This window comes from Barbus barbus (assembly GCF_936440315.1).
Source record: "Barbus barbus genome assembly, chromosome: 40".
In the NCBI taxonomy this organism is placed as follows: domain Eukaryota; kingdom Metazoa; phylum Chordata; class Actinopteri; order Cypriniformes; family Cyprinidae; genus Barbus; species Barbus barbus.
Genome location: NC_136718.1, coordinates 18,330,780 through 18,350,133, shown reverse-complemented (window position 1 = coordinate 18,350,133; position 19,354 = coordinate 18,330,780). Strand labels below are relative to the sequence as shown.

The 19,354-nt window shown below is 34.2% G+C and overlaps 1 protein-coding gene across 3 annotated transcripts in view; it reads left to right on the top strand.

The window, feature by feature from the left end:
• LOC306860004 (PH-interacting protein-like) overlaps nucleotides 1-19,354 on the top strand; it is a 39,666-nt gene that overhangs the window by 2,702 nt on the left and 17,610 nt on the right. For all 3 annotated transcript variants that reach the window (XM_079401513.1, XM_079401512.1, XM_079401514.1), the window contains 17 exons: nucleotides 142-292; nucleotides 890-988; nucleotides 1,254-1,414; nucleotides 6,524-6,745; nucleotides 8,152-8,252; nucleotides 8,551-8,621; nucleotides 9,776-9,876; nucleotides 11,021-11,061; nucleotides 12,742-12,840; nucleotides 13,481-13,637; nucleotides 13,722-13,856; nucleotides 14,005-14,133; nucleotides 15,021-15,246; nucleotides 15,412-15,531; nucleotides 17,821-18,004; nucleotides 18,287-18,392; nucleotides 18,578-18,709. In XM_079401513.1, coding sequence (XP_079257639.1) covers nucleotides 142-292; nucleotides 890-988; nucleotides 1,254-1,414; nucleotides 6,524-6,745; nucleotides 8,152-8,252; nucleotides 8,551-8,621; nucleotides 9,776-9,876; nucleotides 11,021-11,061; nucleotides 12,742-12,840; nucleotides 13,481-13,637; nucleotides 13,722-13,856; nucleotides 14,005-14,133; nucleotides 15,021-15,246; nucleotides 15,412-15,531; nucleotides 17,821-18,004; nucleotides 18,287-18,392; nucleotides 18,578-18,709 — 2,235 coding nt within the window. The remainder of the gene's footprint in view (nucleotides 1-141; nucleotides 293-889; nucleotides 989-1,253; nucleotides 1,415-6,523; nucleotides 6,746-8,151; nucleotides 8,253-8,550; nucleotides 8,622-9,775; nucleotides 9,877-11,020; nucleotides 11,062-12,741; nucleotides 12,841-13,480; nucleotides 13,638-13,721; nucleotides 13,857-14,004; nucleotides 14,134-15,020; nucleotides 15,247-15,411; nucleotides 15,532-17,820; nucleotides 18,005-18,286; nucleotides 18,393-18,577; nucleotides 18,710-19,354) is intronic.

The window sequence follows — 19,354 nt, the reverse complement described above, 5'->3', positions numbered from 1 at the left end:
AATATCTAAATTCTATGCATGCATTATTATAACACAATAATTGAGCATATTGTATATTATATTTGAAATATAATTACAAACATATTTAAATACAAAAGTAGATCCATTTGCCTTAATGCACATTTGTGATTGTGTGTATAGGTCAAATTGTACAGGCACATTTCTCCAGATCACCTGTTGCAGGTGTGTGAGCGAGTGAGTCCTCTTTTAGAGAGAGAAGTGCCAGCCAGTGTACCTGGAGTTAACTCACTGCTGGGAGCTGGTCGCCAGTCAGTGCTACGTACAAACAAGAGTGAGTGTTTTTATTTGCAGATTAAATGTATTCAGCAAGATAACCGGTTTACAGCCAACTTAAGCTAAAAATTTTTTTTGAATGTCTTTTCTTTTTACAGTATTAACACCATAACTGCTGCAAAGCAATGTAATAATGAATTGATCAAATGTGTAGTGTGCCACTGTTTTTCCTATGTAAAAAGCTGAAGACGGCGAAAAATCTGTACATTAGGCAAATTCATTAAAGGATTTAACTTAATCTTGTTTACAAATGGCATCTCACGACTGAGTCAGATATATATATATATATATATATATATATATATATATAAGCAAGTATGTAAAAAAGAGGAATGATAATTGATCAGTTGTGGTGGAATTAATTATAATGCTGCCTTCAAATTAAAACGGATTCCATAGCAATTAAAACTTCAGCATGTCTATAACATTATCAAGAATACTGCAACTGGCCTTCATAGAAATAAAACAAAAGCATATAATTACATATTGCTTTGCGGTGGATGTGTGTGTCAATACCAGTTTGTGTATATGTGCCTAGGGATTCAGTCAGTTCTACATTGTATATTTAGTGACAATCCCACGTGTTTGTTGCAAGGTTGTAAGCACGTGGTATGGAAGGGGTCCGCCCTCGCAGCCCTGCATTGTGGCAGGCCACCCGAGCCACCAGTCATCTACGGAAGCCCGCCCAATATTGGTAAGTCCTCTTATTGGTTGTTTTGTTGATGTATTCCAGTGGAAGATACAACATTCATACACACCCTCATACCTTTTAAAAAACAGTTTTTCATTGATTTGATTATTAAAATAGAATTTAAATGTTCAAATAAAGAAAGTAGAACATTTAGAAATTTGTGGACCATACATTAAAAAAATGTTATTTGTTGTAAATGAAATGGTTATATTAAGAGTTTACTTAGGAAGCTGAAGATTCAAATGTATTTGCTCTGTGTGTGCTATAGTGGAAACAATATACAGTCGGAGGCTGAATGGCTCATATCGGTTGGGTCAGTTGGTTCCTACAGCTGTTTACCAACATATGAAGATGCACAAGAGAATTCTGGGACACCTGTCATCTGTGTACTGCGTCACCTTCGACCGCACCGGTCGCCGCATCTTCACAGTAAGACATCTGGTTTTATGACAGACTAGACTAATTAAATTTAAATGAGCTTTCCTGAAACTGAGGATATGGAGAAAATGTAAAGTATTGTGTATGAATTGAACTGCACAGTTTTTTAAAACAGTATGTTTCTGAAATGTTATAATTAGTATTTGAATTGCGAGCCCTCCCTTGGTTTCCTTTTTGAGTACAGTATTCTGGAGTGTAGTATTACATCAGGTTATGGAATTTTTTTTTTTGTGTGTGTATATGTGCTTTCATGTGTATCTGGAAACATATTTGAATGGTTTGACCACAGAGAGAAGATATTTTGTACATATTAATTTATTGTTGAGTTTTATTGTGAGAGTTAATTGGATGTTTCGAAGAGTTTACTGCAATATCAGCTTTTCAAAAGAGATTTCAAAAACGTTGAAAAAGATTTATTTAAGTGATAAAAACAGTCAGATAATGATTGCAAGCTTTTGAGTTAGTTTGAAAACACTTAGGAATAGGAAGTGTTGTTCTTGGACATTCCAAAAAAATAAGGGAAATTCATGATTTTGATTTATTTATTTTTAGATTTGATTGAATTAATATGAATTTTTCTAGCTATGCTAAGCTCATTTTTTTATTTATTAGCTATTAGCTTAGGATAATTGTTGCAAGGATACATATTTGATATATAATCTCTATAAAATTATATATATTTTAAATACTTATCCAGTGATCACAAAAAACTAGGATAGAAATAGAAATTTATTGGTCAGAATTTGTGGAAACCTTGTTTACAATGTATGGTGTGCAACTCCATATATCCCACATTATAAATGTGCATTTACAGTATATTTAAAATTTAAATAAATTCTGGAATATCTATGTGTTCATAAATTTAGTGTACTGATCAAGTGGTCTGAAGAAACAAAAACTGTTGTGCAATGTAGTAGATTTAAATAGCTTTGTGTTGAAGCCAGTGTGGCTTTAATTATTCTGTATGCCTCATTAAACTGTATACATACAACTCTATGCCTATATCCATTATGGAATTTAAAGGGATGTCACTAAAGGTTTTAGGGTGTTGTTAACGTGTCATAATAATAAAACACTTAAGGTCGAAAGCTTTAAAACTGAAAAACCCCCAATGAACATGGCGGTCTCAAATGACCCATTGAATGGAGGATCTGATCGCTGTTTGGTCCAGATGTCTGAGTGGGTTTGGGTTTTTAATGGTTCTGAAAGCAGCTGTGGTTTTATGAGTTGATCAGGGACTTGCCCGTCAGAGAGTTATTTGTTCACACTATATGTAGGTCCTGTGGTTCAAAACTGCTGTTCTATAGTTTATCATGGAGTACCATTAACAGATCCATTGACATAACTTGTGTTTATTTTACATGGCATAATGATTTGGATAAAAGGATAAAGGAATATTTGTAAATGCAGATTGCTCTTGACATATTTTGTAGTGTCGCAGTATCCATTTATGGCCTGTTTTGATGCATCTGAGTCATTCATCATGTACATTGTGTATTTTGCATGCATTTTGATTCGAATGTTTGGGACCACTAGTAAAAAAGATTATATTTTACATATTTTTATTACAGCTTATATTATCAGCATAACAGTATGAGTCTCTAAGTATTTGGTTGTCCTCTTCGGTCACATGCAAGCACTTGAGCTGCAACTCCACAAGTTTGTGTAAAACCTGATGATCATGTTCTCTTGCATGATTTGAAGAGCATGTCTGTACACATGCTCAGTGTCAGAAATGTATGTGTTTGATCAGTGACCCAGGAATAGTGAAGAAATTGAAATATTTCATGTCCATTTTACATCAGAATTTTTACTCTGTTTTACATTTTTGGTTACACTTTAGTATAGGGACCATTTCCCACTATTAACTAGTTGCTTATTAGCATGAATATGATGAACATATTGGCTGTTTGTTAGTACTTATAAAACACATATTCTGCATGACCATATTCTACATCCCTAATCCTACCCAATACTGAAACTTATAACTACCTTGCTAACTATTAATAATTAAAGTGTGATGACATTTTTCAAAATCTCGAAACTTATTTACAGGTTTAAATAAAAAATGAAGTCTTTGGGCTTTTTAAAGACTTTGCACACTACATTCAAAAGTTGGGAGTCAGTAAGATGTTTTTTAGTTAATACTTTTTTCAGTAGGGATGCATTAAACTGATCAAAAGTGACTAAAGACATTGTTACAAAAATGTTCTTTTTTTAACTTTCTGTTCGTCAAAGAATTATACATTCTAAAAATGTATAATGTTTCCACAAAAATATTGTTGTTATAAATATTGTATTGTTTTTCAGCATTGCTAATAATAAGAAATGTTTCATGAGCACCAAATCAGCTCATTTCTGAATTCTAAAAATTAAGCTTTGCCATCGCAGGAATACATTACACTTTAAAATGTAGTATTACAAATAGAAAAGTTATACATTAGTTGTAATACATTATTTCTGTTTTTACTGTATTGCTGCCCAAATAAATGCAGACTTGGTGAGCATAAGAGATTCTTTTAAAAATATACAAAAAATCTTACTGACCCCTAACAGTGTGTCCTTAATAAATCGGACTCTATGGCCCTTTGTTGGAATTTCAATGAGTAGTTCTTTTATTTCGTCCGATGTTGTGCTACACTGGAAACTCTGTCTTAATTTCCTAAAAGGGTATTTTTAGACAGTGAGCCTTCTGATCTCACAGGGACAGATAATGTTTTGACTCTGGGATAAGTGTAGAGGTCAAAGGTCCTTCACATGTTCTGCCTGGGTAAGCATACTGTTGCTTGGTGACATCATCACATCCTCAAACTTCTCAAAGATTTTTTGAGTGTGTGTGTGTGTGTGGGTAAGTGCACGTGTTTTGATTCAGGCGTTTCTCGGACATTATCTCACTCTCAGCTGTAGTTAACGTTTGTCAGAGCTCTGTAGGATCGTGCTTGTGTGTGTTTTGCTGATGTGTGTTTTTGAGTGTGCACTCTTGGGTTCCATTTTACTCTGCAAGTTTTTAATGCTCCAAAAATGGCTGAACAGCAAGGATTACTCCCCCTCTTTCTGCCTCTCCCTCCCTTTTCCCTCTATCTCTCCTAGTCCTGTTCTCTTTGTCTTTTCCTCTTTCGATCGGGGTCTCTCTGTGTTCTCTCCTTCTCTTTTTTTCTTTCTATAGGTCTTTTTCTCCTGGCGTAGGGGGGCGTGTCTGTGTGCGCATGTTGAAAAAAGTGTTTCTTTTATGGAATTGGCTGCGAGCCACGAATAAAATCATCTCTTTCATATTCCTGAGCCATTAGCCAGTGTGTCATTGGCATTCCGTCTGTGTTTAACAGATCTTCGGGAATGTTTGTCTCTGTGTGTGGCTTGGGGATCATTTTTCTTTGCTCAATTCGATATGCATGTGTGGCCTGCTAAAATCAATGTTATTATCACAGTTAATTCCAGTGTTTCTGGAAACAACTGTGATATTTTCATGTTGTTAAAATCACGTTTACGAAATAAGGAAAATGGCAAGCTTATTATCTTATGGGAAAAGCATCTTTCAATCAAGCTGTGAATGAAAGATGGGGTTCAAGTTGTTGTAGATAGCGCTTGCTTTTTTTTATGGTCCTCTGCCTGTTGTCATGGAAATGCAATGCCACAGTGCTGCATTTTTAGGTTAAAAGCATTTTTGATTCACCTTGCAGTAAATTCACATTGGACTCGCTAAATGTAGCATTAGTAACATTTGTGTTGGAAGACAGTTGTAATGTTTCTGCAGGAAACATAGGGATGATATACACTCAAAAGCTTGGAGTCAGAAATAATTTTTTTAAGTCTCTTAAATTGACCAAGACCATATATATATATATATATATATTTGTTTTTTTTTTCAAAAATACAAAAATGAAATATGTGTGATATGAAATACTGAAATATGTGGGATATTTGATATAAATGTTAATAATATATTTAATATGAATAAAATTTAAACTACAATGTAAAACAGTTTTTTCTATTTTAATATTTTAATATAATGCGATTTATTCCTGTGATAGCAAAGCTGAATTTTCAGCAGTCATTACTCCAGTCTTCAGTTTCACACAATCCTTCAGAAATCATTCTAATATGCAGAGATATTTAAAATTCTAAAATCAAGAGATTTTTCATCTTTTTATTATTATTATTATCAGTCTTGAGCTGATTGATTTTTTTTAGGATTCTTTGATGAACAGGAATTTTGAAAAGCAGCATTTATTTGGAAAAAAAGTGTAACATTGTAAATATTTTTACAGTCATTTGAGCAATTTAATGCGGCCTTGCTGAAAAATGTTCAATTTATTTATTTTAAAAAAATCTCACTGACCCCAAACTTTTGAATAATACATACTTAAACAATACATACATAATAAAGTACAAGCATATTAGTAAAATTTTGCATAAGATAGCTTTTATGTAAGTTTGGTCTGTTCTCAATTATTGTCCACAAAGCAGCTATTTGGCTATTCGTTAACATTATCCAATAGCTCATATTATGTAGAAATCTAAAAGATAAAAAAGATGAAAAAGAAAGTTATTTTAGAGGAAGAGGGAAGGTATTATTTTTTGTTTTATTGGTGTAACATGCACTGATGAGTTGTTCACAATAAGACCAGGAACAGGAATTCAAGTAATTAGTAAATAGAGTGCATTTTGATTTCATGCTGACTTTATGAGCAAAGTAAATTTCCAAAGTGGTTTTGGATGCATAAAACAATAGGGTTGATTTAGGGTGACATCAGTTTTGTTTTTGGTTATTGTTTCTCACTCTTAGGTAATGTGCTTCTCTTGGCGCAGACTGAACTTGTTATCTGAGCCTATGTAATTGTATTAAGTAAAGTTAAATGACTTGATATGCCCATCTTTAGAGGCCCAGAGGTGATTGGTTTAACTTCAGATGTTTGGCTGGAATCACTGCTTGAGTTAATTAATTTGCAAAACACTTGACTAAATTCTAGTGGATTTTATTTGGGTGCACAGAGACCAAACTTTCTAGACAGAACTTCTGAAGGAAGGCTGAGTGTGAAAATCATTCTGACGCACGACTTTGGCAGGGTCTGAGGGGTTACCATTTGTGGTGTGTATCCTCAGGGTTCGGACGACTGTTTGGTGAAGATCTGGGCGACGGATAACGGGCGTTTGCTGGCGACACTGAGAGGTCATGCGGCAGAGATTTCAGACATGGCTGTGAATTATGAGAACACCCTGCTGGCAGCCGGCAGCTGTGATAAAATGATCAGAGTGTGGTGCCTGCAGACCTGCGCCCCGTTGGCAGTACTGGAGGGCCACGCGGCATCCATCACGTCATTACAGGTGTGCGAAACGTTTACATTCACATTTCAGTGCTTCTAACAGACACAATGTTATGAGACATGCATGAGAATTTCACCATTACAAAGAATTCTGTGTAAGATTTAACAGTATTTCTTACAATAAAAAAATCGTACAATATATATATATATATATATATATATTTTTTTTTTTTACAGTGAAATCAATCTAGGTCTTTTTTTGTGGTAACACAATAAATTACTGCGAAAGACGACCATATTGCACACCATTCAATATAATAGTGTAAACAGTCACCATTATGGTGATTCATGTTCCCTTTGGCTGGGAACTTGGACCTTTTAATTAATTTTCTCCCAGCCAATGTTACAGAACACAATTGGTTGTACATTGAGAAAATAAACTAAGCATTGCCATTTATTGTTTTATGTTATAATGCAAAACCATAATCTTTTATGAACAATTAACCCTAATTGTACTGTTGTAAGGAGGCAGACTTTTATTATGACTTGTCAACCAGGCCAGCAAAATAGTTTATTTCAAATTGATTTGATTAGCGCTTTTCACAGTACTCGTTGCTTCAAAGCAGCTTCACAGAAAATACTTGTTTCAATTTTGCAATTAGCAGTGAAATAAATACTACTGAAACGATACAACAACATAATTTATTCAATCGGCAGTGCATGTTAGGAACCTAAGTGCCAGCATGGCACATTATACATAGATTATTATAATACAGACATGGCTAATTATTGTGTGTACAGCTCAGTGCTGCTGTGTTACAGTCACTTCATGATCCTGTTCACTGTGATGTCAAAATATAGTGTTACTTAATTATAATAAACAGCAGAACTACTGTAAAAATGACTGGGAAACTTCTAGTAGCCAGAAATATACATTACTATTAAAAAAAAGTATCTTATGGTCACAAAGACGGCATTTATTTAATCAGAAAAAACAATAGTATTGTGAAATTGTTAAAATAAATGTTTTCTATTTGAATATATTTGAAAATGTAGTTTATTTATGCGATGGCAAGCTGAATTTCAAGCAGCCATTACTCCAGTCTTAAGTGTCATGTCGTCCTTCAGAAATCATTCCACTATGCTGAATAAAGCAGTTGTGCTGCTTAATATTTTTTTGTCAGGATTCTTTGACGAATCAAAAGTTCAAAATCTGTTTATCTACAACATTTATTTCAAATAAAGCTCTTTTGTTATAGATTACAGAACATACATAAATAACTGTCACTTTTGATAATTTTTCTCTCTCTCTCTCAGAAAAAACAAACTCTTAATGACCTCAATCTTTCACATTAAATTTACAATATGTGTTTTGCGGTGTAAATAGGCATGCACAATCACACACCAACTCATAGAGACAACGTCTACTATGTTGTAATCCTGTTTCGTCTGTGTGTGTGTGTGTAGTTTTCTCCCCTGTGCAGTGGCAATAAGAGGTTCCTGTCCTCCACTGGAGCTGACGGCACCATCTGTTTCTGGCAGTGGGATGCACGCACGCTCAAATTCGGGTGTGTTTCCTTCATTCTTGCACTCATCTATGGGGTTTTAAGTTTTGCAATCTTTTCTTTGCTATTCAGAGCAAGTATTTAAAGATCTTTTCGGTTAGCTGAATTCATACAAAAGAAAAACATGGAATTGTAGCATGCCATTATCTTTTGAAGTTATGTGAAATATATGTTTCAGTGTTTTGATTTTTCATTTGTTATTTTTGCAATTCCATTTGAATGCAGAAATTACACCTTTCATCTTTAAATAAGGTCACTTAGAGAATATATTCTGGCACTCATCATGTTTCTGTGTGTGCAGGCAGCGACCCAGCAAATTCATCGAGCGGCCCAGACCAGGCGTGCAGATGATCTGTTCCTCTTTTAGTGCAGGTAGGCCAGAAGTGTCAAAGCTCTTTTCTCACCTCTACCAACTCCCGTTTTATCAGTTATACTTTATCATTCATAGCCTGTCATAGGAACCCATGTGACAAATGCTTTTGTTACAACACTGAGCTTGTAGTAAAATTTGACGTTTTCAGAAATGGGAGAGAAAACATTTTTTAGTTTAGAGACACTGATCAGTGGTATCTGCCAGTTTGCATAACTGCTTTACCATATGACATATGATACTGTTGTGATCTTATATAGCATATATGATAGCAAATGAAATAAATCTTGTGAGAAAATCTATATTTATTAGGGCTGTCAACGCAATGCACTGTCCTGTGTAAATGGCCCCTAAATCTTTCTTGGACAGATTGACAAATTTGATTAAATGGATTGCTGTGGACTGTAGGCCAGTGATAAAATTAAAGTCAATAGTATGGAAGTAAAAGAAACAATATTGACTCTAATTCACTTTATCAATGCTTTTGTTTGCCATTATTACCTTAATTTTGGGGCTTCTCTGGGGAAATATTTATATATGTGATGATTAATTGCAGTTAATTTTATTAATTTATCTGCAAATTTGTAATTCGACTACAAAATGTAATCAGCTGACAGCCATGATATTTAAGACTCATGCTGTTGATTATATGAATTCATGTGCTCCCATAGAAATGTGATATTAAGTGATTATTTATTCCCATGTTTTCATTGTACTGAAAGCTGATAGCAGATTATAGAATGACAGCGGATCGTTTTGGCTTAAACATTTTTCTGCAAGTGAAGCTATAAATATCCTGTTGTCAGACAGATATCACAGACTTTTTAAAAAGAGAGTGTTCAGCACTGCAGGAGCTCTTCAAATACACATTACTGAAGAAAGGAAACACTGAAATGGCTTTTACCCAGATAGACACATACACACTTACACAAAGATAGAAACATATTCTGAATTCATTTGAGCAATTTGAGTTTCTTGTTTATGAACGCAATATTATGATTATTGCTGATATTTGCGAGATTGTGCCTGCATTAAAATTGACAAAACGTTTGTTAGTGATGGACTTTTTTCTGGTTTTTATGCTCATTAATGCTGTGTTATTGATGATGATGATGATGTAATTTTTTTAATGAAATGATTTTTGATAATATTTCAGGTGGGATGTTCCTCTCAACAGGCAGCACTGATCACATCATTAGGGTTTATTACTTTGGAGATGGACAACCAGAGAAGATATCTGAGCTGGAGTCTCACACTGTATGTAATGCTTTTTGTGTGTTGTTGGCATTTTGTGTGTGCATACTGTTTACACTTTTTAATAATATAGTGGAACCAAATATAAAATGCAATTTCGATTTTTCTAACACCCTGTCCAAGCTATGAAACAAAATACTAAGCAGTACTAAATTATTATACTATTTTGTAAGTTAGTAATACTATAGAATATATAAATGCCATATATATGATCATATTTCATAAGTCTAATAGTTACATTATATGATACTTTTATCATGTTCAGTACCGTGTAATACAATTCAACACCCTCCCAGTGTATGTATGTGTGTATAATGTACTGCTGTTAAAATAACATGTTAATTTCTTCAATTAATATTTTTAAAGGGATAGTTCACCCAAAAATTCTGTCATTAACTACTCATCCTCATGTCGTTCCAAACCCATAAGACCTTTGTTCTTCATTAGAACATAATATATTTTTGATGAAATCTGAGAGCTTTCTGACCCTGCACAGACAGCAACACAGCTACCATGTTAAAGGCCCAGAAAGGTAGTAAGAACATTAAAATAGTCCATGTGACATTAGTGGTTTAACCGTAATTTTATGAAGCTACAAGAATATTTTTTGTGCTCAAAGAAAACAAAAATAATGACTTTATTCAACGAAGTATTTAAATGTAAATGTAAAAAAACACTAATTTATATTGTTGAATGCCTATATTTAGTCATCAGAGGCATCAGTATCAGTGTTAGTTTTGGTATCTGTGATACTTGCCTTCATTCACAGTTCTTAGTAAATAAGCTGGCAAATTAAATAAATATAAAATATACCTTCTTTATGTTGTTTCTACATTAAGTTGGCAATTCAGTGTGAAAATATATATGATTACACATTTTTAATTGTTGTGTTTAATTAAAGTAAAATGTGTGGTTAATTAATTAATTATAACATAAACTATCATCTTTAATTGATTGAAACCACTAACATATATATAACAACTTCAACCTAAAAGAAATCCTCTGAATTTTTTAAATTGTGTGTATATTGACATCTTGTTTTAAAGCACCTATTTTTTATTCTCTTTACTGGATTCACTGCTGCTGGAATTCATTATTATTTTGAGGTTTCCCTCATGTTTTTTAATGACTTCATCTTTTTCCTCAGGATAAAGTCGACAGCATCCAGTTCTCCCATGGTGGCGATCGGTGAGCAACACTGGCTCCATTTATCTGTGTACATGTGCGATTGTGAGAGAGAGAGTGTGTGTGTTTATATGTCAGGTTTGTTGGATTAATGGAACCTGGGGGTTCTTATAATTATTACAAGCTGGTGTTGTCAGCAGAAAAAACACCCTTGTTCCCAACACACACAAACGTGCGTTTCAGATACACATCGTACAAGAATTCAAGTGCATGAAATGTCTTTCTACTTAAACAACAGGCATGTGACACAACAGCTCTTTACTAAGTCACTGCAAGCTCTTTTATGTTCCTCACTCGCTCTACTTTAATGAGCAAATGTTTTTGCATTGGGGGAGGGGGAAATAGCGAGTGTGACAGAGGAGAAGAGGGAGAATAGGAGGAGTAAGGGAGAGAAGGAGAGTAATAAGATGGAGAGGTCTGTAACAGGTCCCTAAGGAATTAAAAAGATGGATGTTCACATGAACAGATTCTTTTGCACTGAAGGAGACAGCATCCAGTGTTACATATATAAGGAGGGAAGAAACCTCACCAATCAATAGAACTGCAGAGTGTACTGTCAAAAAGAAGAAAATCATGTCACAAATGAGTAGATTGCACACAGTAGCAGATGATGCACAGTCTTATTTAACAGAGTAATACACTCCAACTCATTTATAGATCCACGCTACCTCATAGAGTAATAAACATGTTGTTGCACACTTATCAGCTCATTAAAAATGACATAGTCACAACCTCACTATCTTTCGGTGTAATGCAATTTTTGCTTTTTATATAGTCAAATTGTATGACACTGCTTCAAAAATAATTTTCTTAGTCATTGTTTGTGCCTTTTTTTCCAACACAAATATCTAAACATCCCTAGATAAATTTACTTGAGAAGAAGAATTGTGTAAGATATTAAGACTAAAACATGATAAGATTAAGATTAAAATATGTCGTAACAATTTTGTGAGGATAATGCGGTTAAAACAGGGTAAGATTTTTTTTAACGTAATATGTATGATTAATGTAATATGTAATAATTTTACTTCTCATTGTTTTAAAGATGTTTAGATATTGTTACTGGAAAACAATACATTACTATTTGAGAATTAGAATTTTTTTGCTTTTTATTATTGCACATACGCATAATTTATGTAAATGTTAACACATTAATACTACGTCTTCTCAATACTACCGCTTTTACTCAAATACGAAACAGGTGTTTATGAAGGTCCTAAAGGTATAGTAACAAATACTAACCATATCAATTTAAGGGTCAGAAAGAGGGAAAATTGTCATAACTAAATTATGAGTGGTTTTTAGTGCAAAACATTGGTTTTTTTAATCGCAAGAAAAAAATAAAATAACATTTTTGCTGTAGGAGCACATAAGATGCCTTATAGAATAATACATAGTCAACATTACACGAGCCACATTCTGTACACTGTTAAACAAAAACCCTTCATCATCCAGTTAACTTAATTTGGAGGTTCGAGTAATTTTCCTTCTTCTGTAAGTAATAAAAAAATGTATTTATCATTGTTGTACCACATTTTACTAAAGATTTTAAGACAGCAATGAAGTTTTCAATTTTAGTGGATTAAAATTTTATCAGTGTGCCTCATTGATTCCTTTTCTTGAAGCCTCAGAGTATGTATTTGTATAGATTACATTTTTGAGTATAAACCTATGCGTGTGTAGGTTTGTGAGTGGCAGCAGAGACGGCACAGCGCGGATATGGCAGCTGCAGCAGCAGGACTGGCGGAGCATTCTCCTGGACATGGCTACTAAGCTACCTGGGTAAGATAAATGTTCAATGTTCAAATGTATGGCTTGATTAATTGTGCATTAATGTTACATTTTGTTTGCTAAATAATTGATCGTTAGCAACATAATTACTTTGCAGCCCCGTTAGGGCAATTGATTCTAACCACACAGGAGCAACTGAGATGAAACCTGTAAAACCACCAACAGAATCACAACAATGGATTCATATTCTATCTGGAAAGCCAATTATCTTCTTAACTTTAAAAAACAGTACAAAACTATAAACAAACAATTGCCCCCCCCATAAATTAGTCTTCAGTTGCTCTTTTCTCCATCATGTACTGATAAAGGTCCCATCAGTCCATAGAAACATAAACATGTTTAGTTATCTGCATGCTCTATCTTAGACAGTCCTAGTCAAACCTTATGGCATAAAAAAGAAAAACAATTACAGTAAGATTCTTAGACATTCTGTAATTCATGTTCAGTTTTAATTCCAAATTTCACTCAGTTATTCTGGCAATATCATGAATGAATGCATGTTTATATATGTCTTTTTTTTACTGGGTTGTCTCTCATTGCTCTTGCTCTTTAAAAGTAGGCCAGCTGTAAAGCAAGTTAGAAATGTCACACTATTTTATATAAAGTACTTTTCTTATTTCTGTCTTTTTAGCAAGTACAACCCTCCACCTTTAGAGGACAAAGTTACCAAACTGAAAGTGACTATGGTTGCCTGGGATTGCAATGACAACACAGTCATTACCGCTGCAAACAACTTGACATTGAAAGTGTGGAACTCGTACACAGGGAACCTTATTCATGTATTGATGGTAAGAGTGCAAAGATCTCTCCACAATGACTGAAAGGAGGCAATATGTGATGAATAATGTTGTCGTTATGGCATTCACCCACAGGGGCATGAGGATGAGGTGTTTGTGTTGGAGCCACATCCATTTGATTCCAGAGTGCTTTTCTCTGCTGGGCATGACGGAAACGCCATTGTATGGGATCTGGCAAGAGGAGTCAAAATACGCTCTTACTTTAACATGGTAAACTAAATGGCTACACTATATTTCTTTAATCATATTGCATCACATGTTTGACTAAAACAAATCTATGCAAATCTACTGATTTATTGATGTTTATTGTGCACCACAAACATCCTTTCTCTACGTGTGTGTGTGTGTGTGTGTGTAGATCGAGGGTCAGGGCCACGGTGCTGTCTTTGACTGTAAGTGCTCTCCAGATGGGCAGCACTTCGCTTGCACGGACTCCCACGGTCACCTGCTCATCTTTGGCTTCGGCTCTAGCAGCAGATACGACAAGGTATTGAATGCCAATATCTGTCTCAGATGCTATGTTCAGAATGAAATATTAGCATACTATTTGCAGCATTTTGCTCTCTCTTTAATGAATAGTGTGTTGTCACATTGTCACATGACCTCATAACATTGCATGTTTAATTCAATGATTTCATTTTAATTCTAGTTTGTTTTTGTCATTTTTATGAGCTTTTTAATATTTCTATTTACTTTTAATTCAGTTTTAAAATTTTAAAAGTTTTAATACTTCAACTTAACCTTATATATTTGAGTTAGTTTATATAAAATTTCTAATATTTTATCATTTAATTTTAATATTCATATTTTATTTTATTTCAGCTTTATTTCAAATACTAAAAATTCTAAGATTTTAATAGTTTTCATTTTAGTTAACAATTGCAACAGATAAGTCGATAACTTACCAAAAACTGATAAATGGACAGTGTCAAGATATTCTGTATTTCGTTGGAATACATTAAAAAATAAAAAAATTATTATTTTAAATGCTGCAAATAACTTTAAGCATCACAACATAATAATGTACAGCATAAAAATATGTTCATTGTGACGTGCTAAAGATTATATTTAATAATGTTATTAAATTAAAAAGATTTTTTTAAAGTGAGGTTAGATGACAGAAATGGTAATCTAAATATAAAAAATGGGGAAATGAGCATGCACAAATAAATAATCAGTACTGGCAGATGTCAGTATTTAAAAAAATTTCTAATATCAGTCAATAACTGATATGATACTAATATGTAGTGCATCCGTAGCAGAAGTAATACGAATAATAAGGTTCTGTGTTCTGAACAGTCTGAAGCTCTTTTTGTCTTACTCAGTTAGTATATGTGTATTTGTTGTGAATGTATCTATTGATCTGTTCTCTAGATAGCAGATCAGATGTTCTTCCACACTGATTATCGGCCACTTATCCGTGATGCCCATAACTTTGTGCTGGACGAACAGACCCAGCAGGCACCTCATCTCATGCCACCGCCATTCCTGGTGGATGTGGACGGGAATCCTCACCCTCCACGCTACCAGAGACTGGTTCCTGGCAGAGAGAACTGCAGAGAGGGACAACTCATACCCCAGATGGGGCTCACGTCATCAGGTAAGAAACGCAAACAGACAGTGTCTCTTTGGTCCCTTTCTGTGTTTTTATTACTTAAAGTAATTATTAGCCATTTGTGTATGCAAACATACACCTGCAAGCTGTCACTGAACACTAATAAAGTGTTCAAATGTCTCTGTGTTTGTTTCTTATTTCTTCACTCAGGGCTGAATCAGGTGGTTAGTCAGCAGGCTGCAGAAGGCTCTAGTCCTCTTGATAGTATGATCCAGAGACTACAGCAAGAGCAGGACCAGAGACTGGGGTCTGACACCAGAGCCAGCAGAGGTAATTAGGGCTGCAACTAACGATTATTTTGATAATCGATTAGTTGGCCGATTATTCTTTCGATTAATCGGATAAAAAAAATATTGACAAAAAAAAAACACTATTCCACATTCTGCCCAATGTCCTTCAAACAAACGTGACAACTGAATGCTATGAAAACATACAGTGCTTAATTTATTAGACCACTTATCATAATAAAGAGAAAACATATTTTAGAAATTTGTCAAAAATTTGTTTAAATTTAAAAATGTTATTGTCATTTATTGGACATAATAATAAAAAATGTCCTCATAACAGCTTGCATTCTTGCTGGTATTGTTTATGTACTTTTTGACTGCAATTGGGTATCGCGAAAAAAAAATACTCAAATAAAAAATACAAAAAAAAAATAAGTGCTCTGGTTTTCTTTCATAGATAACAGCAATAATGATATTATAGCATTAAAAATAGCCTACTACTGTTACTAAAGAGCTTACACATATTGGAGTACTAACCAGTACAGAAAGCCGAAAAATGATTTTGGTTATCACCAATACTGTTACTTTAGAGCAGCAGTGGCACAAACCTTACATAAACACATTGTTAAAAAACTTACATAAATTTGTTAAGCATTGTAAAAATTGAATATAGTTTAAACCTCTATTAAAAATTTAAATAATACAGATAATAATAAAGACGAATAAAAACACAAACTCAGTGTTAACCAACAGGTAAGAGTAATGTTCTGCAGGAACTACTTTGATCACAGTCACCTCGTCATTTCTTTATCCTGTAAAAGGCCGTTATGGAGCGTCTCATGTTTATATTCAGACAGACAATTACACGCTGTTATCCCTTTAAAGTTCCTACTCTCATCAAATATTTTAATTTATTTTAAACCTTAAATTAACTTTCAACAACAGATAATTCAGCACAATGGATATGTTTGCGCTGAAAAGCCTATTAATTGTCTCCCTCTCTACTGTGTTCTGTCCGTCTGACGCGCGTGCGCGCGCCCGCCGCGCCGGCGCTCATTCGGTATTTTAAACTTAACACAGACTGTCAGGACGGACCTTTATGCAAAAATGGAAATGCTCGCGTGAATTTGTGGCATTTATAGATAAGGATATGACCGTAAACTGAACGTTTTTGCGCTGAGGACGCACACGCATCTGTCAAAGCGCCTAACAGGGCAAGCCATTACTCTTATGCATTAACTTAAAGCTTAAAATAAAGAATTATCATGTTTTGGGCAGCTTGGATCGCGTGCTTCTCCGGCAGAATCTCATTCTGTTTCCTCCACTATTTTTAGATGCATTTTGTCCATAGAAATGCATTATTCAGTGCCGTAATTTGACTAACCAGCTGAAGTTGGACGTGCACTGTGGGCAGACCCGATTAATCGATAATGAGAATCGTTGTCGATGATTTTCATAATCGATAATAATCGATTTTATCGATTAGTTGTTGCAGCCCTAGAGGTAATGTACACATTTTTTGTACTGTAGTAGTGACACAATGGTAAAATGTTTGATACCAATCAATAGTGAAATTTCATTATTCTTGATACCAATTTATTTTTAACATTTATTAAATTACCTATAAAATTAAGAGTACTTTGTACTATGATTATACATTTTATCAAACTAATAATTACAAAATTATCACACATTATACCTGTTACACATTATACCAATATTATTTATATTTATATTTTTAAAATGCTCATGAAGTGACTCTCGAGTAGTTTTAGAGATTATGTTCATGTGTTATGAAATATTTTTTAATTTGTTTAATTCATTTTTGTTTTAGTTAACAATAACACTGAATAAGACTAAAATAAAATAAAATTATTCATCAATTCATCAATTATTCAAGTAAATTAAAAAATACCAAAAGTATTTAAATGTAATACTTTTATATTACATTTACCTTCTCGTGTCTTCTTTCTGTTGTTTCTTACGGTGTAATGCCAAAAGTATTTAAATGTAGAATAACAATTGTTACATTATATTACAAAAAAAACAATAAAGAGCTAATTAAAAAAAAAAGACATTTACACATGCATTCAGCAGTCTACAGTTACAATTGAAAAGCCAGACAATGTAATTTGTCTGTATTTTTGAATTGTTTTCCAAAGTGACTATACAAAGAATAGTGTCTTACTAACCCCCAGTGAGCCAGCTGAAGTTATCACTTCTGTAAAGTATAAAAATGTCATCAGATGATCTCTATAAACCGGTGGGGGGTGATTGTAATACTGTTAACAGTAGTGTTGACGCTGGTTGCGTGTCTGGTTTGTGTGTGTAGGATCCGTCAGTTCTCCCACAGAGGTGTCTTCTCCACCTAACGTGGGTCTGAGACGCAGTGGACAGATCGAAGGTGTTCGCCAGATGCACAGTAACGCTCCACGCAGTGAGATTGCCACCGAGAGAGACCTGGTGGCATGGAGTCGAAGGGTGCTCGTTCCTGAACTATCACCAGCTATAGCTTGGTAAAGCACACATTCAAATACAGTGGACTCCAAAAGTCTGAGAATGCATTTCAAATCTGGCTTTCAAATGTAATTTTGATCCTTGAAAAAAGCGGAAAGGATTTAAGAAATAAAAACAAACAAACCTTATGATGTAAAATGTCGAAACATTTGTATATCTGTTGTATTTAATATTTTGATAGACACCTGCAACTCAAACAAGACCTTCTCGTGTCTTCTTTCTATTGTTTCTTACGGTGTAATGCAGTTTGTCTGTCTTTGTGTGTCTATTTGTGAATGCAGTAAGCAGGAGATTTGGCGTGCAGCTAAAGGAGAAGAGGAAATCAACGTCTACAGGTCAGAAAGGAGGAGACGCAGCATACACAGCCAGTACCACAGAGAAAAACGGGTAAATGATCATATATGATCATTAATTTGAAAATATATACAAATCTGGATAAACATGTCTGCCTGACTGATTGATTGGGATGAAATGTACTTTGTGTGCAGCATCATTCACCACCAATTGTAAGTGTTGCTAAAGCCTTAGTTGCTGTTTAACATGCAAATTAATGTGTGTATTTCTCATACCAGCATGCTATAGAAAATTCTGTGGAGGAGGGGCGCCGTCACCAGGGTAACCAGCATAACTACCATACACGATTGGCCGTGGAGGAAACAAGTCGACAGAGTGAACCCAACGAGGAAGAACACAGTGCTTCTGAGGTACTGTCAAAAGATGTCCCTTTAGGGAAAAGTAAAGTCAATGTAACTGCCCATTTAATGAACTTACACTACCATTCAAAAGTTTTGGGTTGGAAAGATTATTACAATTTAAAATAACAGTTTTCTGTTTGAAAATAATTTAAAATGTCATTTATTCCTGTGATGGCAAAGCTGATGAATATGAAGTTCCAAAAAACAGCATTATGAAAGCCTTTATTGTCAATTTTGATCTATTTAATGCATCCTTGCGGAATAAAAGATATATTACACCGTGTCCTAACTACACGTGACGTGACAAGAAATTTGGATGCCCACACCAGATGTGATGCAACACCACGACGCAACAGAATCAATCAAATAGCACAACCAATCAAAAGCGTGTGTGAGCGGGCTTTCTCTGGAAGCTCACTGCACTTACAATGAAATGGATATAATCTAATTCATAAATATCAAACCTTTTTAACATCATTAAATGTACATACTGAGTGAATGATACCATCTTTGTCATGGAAAACGCTTGTTGGTTCGCATTGTGTTCTCAGTTTTAACGTACATGTTTGCTTGAATTTATTTTTAAGATCTGAGGTAAACTATCTGTTGTTGCTTTCTGTATGGCTATAAGGTCACGCAAAATGATATTCAAAC